At 39.5% G+C, this 8,125-nt stretch overlaps 1 protein-coding gene across 2 annotated transcripts in view; it reads left to right on the top strand.

Annotated features, from left to right (window-relative positions):
- IBTK (inhibitor of Bruton agammaglobulinemia tyrosine kinase) overlaps nucleotides 1–8,125 on the top strand; it is a 92,026-nt gene that overhangs the window by 6,028 nt on the left and 77,873 nt on the right. For both annotated transcript variants that reach the window (XM_011964764.1, XM_011964766.1), the window contains exon 2: nucleotides 2,111–2,790. In XM_011964764.1, coding sequence (XP_011820154.1) covers nucleotides 2,470–2,790 — 321 coding nt within the window. In that variant the 5' untranslated portion in view covers nucleotides 2,111–2,469. The remainder of the gene's footprint in view (nucleotides 1–2,110; nucleotides 2,791–8,125) is intronic.

The following is an 8,125-nucleotide window of genomic DNA, read 5'->3' as shown; positions in this document are numbered from 1 at the left end:
TTTTTTTTTTTTTTTTTTTTTTGAGACAGAGGCTTGCTTTGTCCCCAGGCTGGAGTGCAGTGGCGGGATCTCGGCTCACTGCAGTTTCCACCTCCTTGGTTCAAGCGTTTCTCCTGCCTCAGCCTCCCAAGTAGCTGGGATTAGAGGTGTGCGCCACCATGCCCAGATAATTTTTGTATTTTTAGTAGAGACGGGGTTTCACCATGTTGGCCAGGATTGTCTTGATCTCTTGCCCACCCCGGCCTCCCAAAGTGCTGGGATTACAGGCGTAAGCTACCGTGCCTGACCTCAAAACACATTTTTATTTGGTTCTGTTATTTTGTTGTTGTTCAAATCAACATTTTAAGGGGGGGATGATTTTTATGAGGACTATATCAAATTACACAATGTATAGATTAGTAGAAACAGATCTGGAGCTATTAAGTTGGTGCAAAAGTCATTGCAGGTTTTGCCATTAAAAATAATTGCCATTACTTTTAGAGGATTGGTTGTTGTGTTGGTGGTGGTGATATAGTTTTAGGGGGTATAGGTTTGGGATCGGACTCTTAAATGTAATTGACATTAATTTTTTTTTTTGGATACAGAGTTTTGCTCTTGTTGCCCAGGTTGGAGTGCAATGGTGCGATCTTGGTTCACCACAAACTCTGCCTCCCGGGTTCAAGCGATTCTCCTGCCTCAGCCTCCTGAGTAGCTGGGATTACAGGCATGTGCCATCACGCCTGGCTAATTTTGTATTTTTAGTAGAGACAGGGTTTCTCCATGTTGGTCAGGCTGGTCTCAAACTCCCGACCTCAGGTGATCTGCCCGCCTCCGCCTCCCAAAGTGCTGGGATTACAAGCGTGAGCCACTGCGCCTGGCCATTGCCGTTATTTTTAATAGCAAAACCAGCACCTACTTTTCACCAACCTAATAGACAGAATTATAATCATCTAGTTCAATGTTTTCATTTCCAGGTGGCGAAATCAAAATAGTTTAAGATCAGAAAACTAGTTAGATCTCAGATTTCTGACTCTTGGTGTGGTATGAAGTGGGAGTGGGAAAATACAGATTTAGAATATTTCATACTTCTCTCTAATACATAGAAGCTTTCCCTGTACATATAGTAAACTCATGTATGTCCTTCTGAATAGTCTTCTTATAGCTGATTTTCTCTGCTCCCAAAGAGTATACATTAAGGAAGAACTAAAAAGACCATATATATTGAGGGAAAATTTTCTCCTTTTGTCTTTAAAAATTTTTATGTAATTTTTAAACTATTGAATTAATCTTTTATGACTTTTGGATTTCAGATCCTACTTAAAAAGGTGTTTTGTACTCTGTGATTATAAAAAAAGAACCTTCTGTGTTTTCATCCAGTGCTTTCGTAGTTTCGTTTTTTTGTTTGCCTTTGAACCATCTAAAATTTATATTGGTATAAGATATAAAGTAAGTACAGTATCTAAAGTTGTTTTTTTAAAGATAGCTATCCAGTTGTTTGAAGACCTTTAATTATCATCTCTTCTTATGATGAAGGATCTTTCAGGCAGAAGTAACAATGTTAACACTGTGCCTGGGTACTTAGTAAAAACGGAATAACTGATGAGAGTGTTGGTCATTGTTGTGTTGGTGGTGGTGATACAGTTTTAGGGGGTATAGGTTTGGGATGGGATTCTTAGAAAGATGGTAGATTTAAGCGTATTCAAAGCTTGTGGGGACATAACTAGTAGAGTGTAAAAATACAGCATAGAAGGAATGAAGGACTGGAAGGAAAGAGAGAAACTCTAGAGTATAACCAATATAGGTTAACTGTAAACATGAGAGTGGAAAAATGGAGTAAGGATGATTGATATAAATTTAGGTACCATAAATATGAAAGGTCGATAGATTTAAGAAAAAAATGAATTAACCCGTTTATGCCAGAGGTTGCAGATTTTTTTGTGTAAAATGAGACCTTGGCGATGACCTTGAGCATTAGGATATAAATAACTCCCGCAACCTTAGTGTTCCAGTAATGGAACACTAAGCATAAATGGGTTAAGGGTATCTAAATATGGAGGTAGTTGTGTTCTAAAGTACTCAAGGAGAGCGAGAGACAGATTTTGAATTTTTATTTTCTCTTCTTCTCTCATAGGTCACCCTTGCAATTATGGATATTTAAAAGGATCAGACAGTGTGGAGGGGGAGTTCCCCTCCTCACTCCCCCTTGGTGCTTGACTCCAGGAATAATTTATAAACTGTGGAATTTTTTTAAATGAAGAACTTGTATTTGATATGAACTTTATAGAGCTATTTATAATTTTTTTGATTTAAGTGCCAAAAAGTTGTATAAAGATATATAGTTTTATACTATTGTCATGAGGATTTAAATTATCCTAAAAAGGTCATTTATTCTCGGTAACTCTTCCTCAATAGCACCTTTGTGTCCTGGCTTTTTCATTTTTTAAAATTAGTTTTCACGATTCTGAAGTAAGCGGTATAAAAACAATTAGGATGAATTCACCCATGCCTGACTGCACATCAAAGTGTCGATCCCTGAAGCATGCTTTGGATGTCCTTTCTGTGGTAACAAAGGGGAGCGAAAACCAGATTAAGGCCTTTCTCTCCAGTCATTGTTACAATGCTGCAACTATCAAGGATGTTTTTGGCCGGAATGCTCTCCACCTTGTTTCCTCCTGTGGAAAGAAAGGAGTGTTAGATTGGCTTATTCAGAAAGGAGTGGATCTGTTGGTGAAAGACAAAGAGTCTGGATGGACAGCATTGCACAGAAGCATTTTTTATGGACATATTGATTGTGTTTGGTCTCTCTTGAAGGTAAGTGTCATTTGTTTATTTTAAACATATTTAGTCTGGAATATGTTTTTCTTAATCATTTTCATACCTCCTACATGCTTTTTGGAAAAGATTTGCCTTTTTTCTTACTTGTTTGCTATCGCTTACTACTGTAACTGATCTTTGGAATTAAAACTCCATATATCCTTTTACTTAACTTTTTTATGATGTAAAATTTTAAACATTTATCAAAGCTTACTATATATAATGAACTGTTGGCCAATTTTATGTTATTTGTACATCTCATATCATTTTGAACTAAATTCTATACATCATTTGATGAGTATTATACATTATTAAAGGAAATGCTTTACATTAAATAAGCAAAATTTATTTGAGCAAAGAATGATTTATGAATCAGGCAGCATTCAGAATGAGAAGAGGCTCAGAGAGCTGTGCTGCAGCCTGAGCAGTGAGCTTTCATAGGCCGATGAAGAAGAAAGACAAAGAAAATATATTTAATTGGTTAGATTGGAAAGACCTTAGTTAGAGGTTAGTTGGTAGTTTCTGATTAGTAAAGACTCTAGTTTCATTTTACTGTTTACTGGTTTTCTGTTTACTTACAGATGAACTTAAAGTGCTAGAGCTGCCCCAGTCTAATGGCATCCCATTTTATATTTTCGTAACAATATCTTTTAGTATTTTAAAATGGTTTATTCTTAAATAACTATATTATTAACTTTAAAAGGGCACTAGTTGTTGAAGATTATTTAGGAATTGTATTTTTGAGTAGTATGTTTCATTTCCTGTTTAGTTAGCATACGGTGTTTGTAAGTTCTAAAGAAACTGATGAGGCCAGGTGTGGTGGCTCATGCTGTAATCCTAGCACTTTGGGAGGCTGAGGTGGGTCGATCACTTGAGGTTATGAGTTCGAGACAAGCCTGGCCAACGTAATAAAACCCTATCTCTACTAAAAATACAAAAATTAGCCAAGTGTAGTGGCGTGTGCTTGTAGTCTTAGCTACTTGGGAGGCTGAGGCATGAGAATCGGTTGAGCCCAGGAGGCAGAGGTTACCGTTTGCCAAGATTGTGTCACTGCACTCCAGCCTAGGCGACAGAGTGAGACTGTCTCAAAAAGAGAAATTGATAGCCAGGCGAGGTGACTCACACCTGTAATCCCAGCACTCTGGGAGGCCAAGGTGGGTGGATCACCTGAGGTCAAAAGTTCAAGACCATCCTGGCCAACATGGTGAAGCCCTGTCTCTTCTAAAAATACAAACATCATTAGCTGGGTGCGGTGGCACATGCCTGTAATCCTAGCTACTTGGGAGGCTGAGGCAGGAGAATCACTTGAACCTGGGAGGTGGCGGTTGTTTTGAGCTGAGATCGCACCACTACACTTCAGCTTGGGCATCTGAGCAAGGCTCCATCTCAAAACAAAAAAAAAGAAAAAACACTAGTCTTTAAAATTGCTTAATTTATTTAAAATTTTCTTTATAGTAGATTAGGTGTGTTGTACTGACTAGGCAAATAATAAAGTATTTTGAGATGCACTCCAATGTCATTTCACTAATGAATGCAAATTAGAAACTCACTGTAAGAAGTCATAAGTTTTAAATTTAACAATTTTTTTTTTTTTTTTTTGAGACGGAATCCCGCTTTGTCACCCAGGCTGGAGTGCAGTGGTTTGATCTCAGCTCACTGCAACCTCCACCTCCCAGGTTCAAGTGATTCTCTTGCCCGAGCCTTCCCAGTACCTGGGATTATAGGCACGTGCCACTATGTCCACCTTATTTTTGTATTTTTAGTAGAGACGGGGTTTCCCCATGTTGGCCAGGCTGGTCTTGAACTCCTGATCTCAAGTGATTCACCTGCCTCGGCCTCCCAAAGTGCAGGGATTACAGGCGTGAGCTACCGTGTCCGGCCTTAAATTTAACAATTTTTTTGTCATGTTTGCGGAGGACCTGGAAAAGAAAAAAACATTTCTGGGCCTTAAGGAACTTCTGGTCAAATTCAGAAGCTTATCTTCAGTGTCTTCATTTAATTTTGACTTAAAAAATATTTCTATAGTGGCTTTTATGTAGTAACATTTACTGATCAGAATGATTTTTAATTATATACTAATAGTAAAATATTCTTTTTTGGAGTTAAACTCCCTACTGATCTACTACTACTACTGCTACTACTACTTCTTACTGAATCATCGTGGACACGTTATTAAATCTTGAACTTCAGTTTTGTCTATAAAAAGAGAATAATAATAGCCCTTTCCTTATTTTTTTTTTCCCCAGGGACTCTCCATGAAGAAAAGCGTTTTTAAGTTTGTTAATGGTAGAACTGATTCCTCTTATATCTGAAACCTTGGGGTATCTGTTTAATTTCCGTATTGTCATTATAGGGAAACCTAGGTTAGTAAGAGTTAAAGCATCTGTCAGCTCCATTCTTACCCTTTTCCAACTGTAAAACCTTGGGTTTTTTTTTCAGTTTCTACTGGAAAGTTGGATGACTGCCAACCCTGTTGAGCTTGAGAAGGTTCCTGGGTTTGGTTTCCTGCCATCCTAGGGGTTGCCATTTAGGTGTTAGCATTTAAGGCTACAGTTTGAAGTAGTTATGGTATGTACTGAATTTTGGTCCTTTCCTCCCTGTGGGATTTTATTGCCCCATTGAAATCCTCAGTCACTCTAACCACCTTGGCTAATAGAAGCCTGGAAATTGTGCCTTTGCCACCTTGCCCTTAGCTTGACTGTCTTATTGGCGTCAGAGCCCTGCTGATCAGTGATAGATATGTAACAGTGGATGTATTCCACTGATGGTTTTCCCCTAAATCCTGTATTGACCCTTCAGCATTCTCATGTTGGTAGGCTGTCTGCTTTTGTTCAGCATATTTTTTTCCTTTGACCTTCCAACACTTCTTTAATTGGAAGGGGTGCAGTGATAGGTGTCTTCATGTCAGTTCCATCTCTGATGCCAGCTGTAGCACTTCAGGTATTATGGATTATCAGGAAGAAACCACACACATTTTAAGTGAATTTGCATTTGATAAAACTTTACAGCTATAACATTTCTAAATTGCACAGTAAATTGTCAGTTTCTTATTGCCAAAGATATAAAACCTTAGCAGAAACTTGTTGCCTACAAAAAACTGGAATGGAGACAGATTATCTCATGCAGGTTTTTGGGGGCTTCTTGATTCCATGACAGGATGCATGGCTGGTAAAGACTGTTTATGCTTGTGGAGTTCTGCTGTATCTGTTGTTGCTAAACCATTGCTCTTTTATACTGGTGCTTTACTTACTATGCTGGAAGAACTTGCTTTAATGTTTCCCATTGGTAAATAGAAGACTTAACAGAATCATAGGTTATATGTATTAAATAATATACCATCTGTGAGGTATTTGCAAGAAATATTTTTTGAGTGCCTGATATGTGCCAGGCAGTAATCCAGGTGCTAGGGATATTGCAGTGAACAAGACAGAATCCCTTCTTTAAGTTTTTATTCTACTAGGGGGAGATAAACCAAAACCAAGCAATTAAATTAATGAACAATGGCCGGGCACAGTGGCTCACATCCGTAATTCCAGCACTTTTAGAGGCCGAGGCGGGCAGATCACCTGAGGTCAGGAGTTTGAGACGAGCCTGGGCAACATGGCAAAACCTCATCTCTACTAAAAATAATAAAAGTAGCTGGGCGTGGTGGCACATACCTGTAATCCCAGCTACTGGGAAGACTGAGGCAGGAGAATTGCTTGAACCCAGGAGATGGAGGTTGCAGTGAGCCGAGATCACACCACTGCACTTCAGCCTGGGCAACAGAACTAGACTCCGTCTCAAAAACAAAAAACAAAAAAAATTAATGAACAAATAGGAAAATGCTTGATAAATATTGATATATTCGAATTATTTTTGCATGCAGTTGGAACCAACTATGGTAACATAAACAAAAGATGTTGAAGGGATATCAGATACCTCACAGAATAAACAGGTCATAAAGAATTAACTGTCAAATAATAAATAACAAAAAATTCCTCAAACTAAAATAGAGTAAGTATAAGCTAAATATAATAAACTGATTTGAAATTTTATGTCTCTCCTTCACCAGATAGTTTCTTTTTTTTTTTTTTTGAGATGAAGTTTTGCTCTTGTTGCCCACGCTGGAGTGCAATGGTGCGATCTTGGCTCACTGCAACCTCTGTGTCCTGGGTTCAAGTGATTCTCATGCCTCAGTCTCCCAAGTAGCTGGGATTATAGGCATGCACCACCACACTTGGCTAATTTTTGTATTTTTACTAGAGATGGGGTTTCACCATGTTGGCCAGGCTGATGTTGAACTCCTGATCTCAGACAATCTGCCCACCTCCCAAAGTGCTGGGGTTATAGTCATGAGCTACCGCGTCCGGGAGAGTATGGCTCCTCAAACACAAAAAGAGTTAAATGTGTATGTTCACATGTAGTCCCACACAGACAGAAACCCAGAGCTAGGGACTTGTAGGGACAATGCATTTATGGGGTATTAAAGTGGTATCAGACCTGCTTTACCATCAAAAATGTTCACATGGCCGGGAGCGGTGGCTCACACCTGTAATCCCAGCACTTTAGGAGGCTGAGGCGGGCTGATCACGAGGTCAGGAGTTTGAGGCCAGCCTGGCCAACATGGTAAAACCCCATCTCTACTAAAAATACAAAATTTAGCTGGGCATGGTGGCGGGCACCTGTAATCCCAGCTACTTGGGAGGCTGAGTCAGAAGAATCGTTTGAACCCGGGAGGCGGAGGTTGCAGTGAGCTGAGATCGTGCCATTGCAATCCAGCCTGGGTGACAAGGCGGGACTCCGTCGCAAAAAAAAAAAAGTTCACTTGTAGTTAATTTTTATTTAAAGTGTTAATTTAGTATTTCTTCACATGTTCTGGTCCTTCCTTATTCCAGCAAGAGTTGGATATGTGATTTTTCTTAATTATTCTCTGCAGTATGTGAGAGAAAAATGTGTGTGAATATGAGATATAAGTTATTAAATTTTTTTTTCAGTGTATTTATGGGATTGATTATCTGACTTTTTGGTATATAAGAATAGGAAGATGGCCAGGCGTGGTGGCTCACACCTGTAATCCTAGCACTCTGGGAGGCCAAGGCAGGTGGATCACCTGAGGTCAGAAGGTTGAGACCATCCTGACCAACATGGAGAAACCCCGTCTCTACTAAAAATACAAAATTAGACAGGCATGGTGGCGGATGCCTGTAATCCCAGCTACTTGGGAGGCTGAGGCAGGAGAATCGCTTGAACCTGGGAGGTGGAGGTTGCAGTGAGCCAAGATCGTGCCATTGCACCACTCCAGCATGGGCAACAAGAGAGGCCGAGGCGGGCAGATCACCTGAGGTCAGGA

The sequence above is a fragment of the Mandrillus leucophaeus genome, unplaced genomic scaffold (assembly GCF_000951045.1).
Source record: "Mandrillus leucophaeus isolate KB7577 unplaced genomic scaffold, Mleu.le_1.0 Scaffold704, whole genome shotgun sequence".
Taxonomy (NCBI): Eukaryota; Metazoa; Chordata; class Mammalia; order Primates; family Cercopithecidae; genus Mandrillus; species Mandrillus leucophaeus.
The sequence above is the reverse complement of the archived record's forward strand: the minus strand, read 5'-3'. Positions and strand labels throughout refer to the sequence as shown.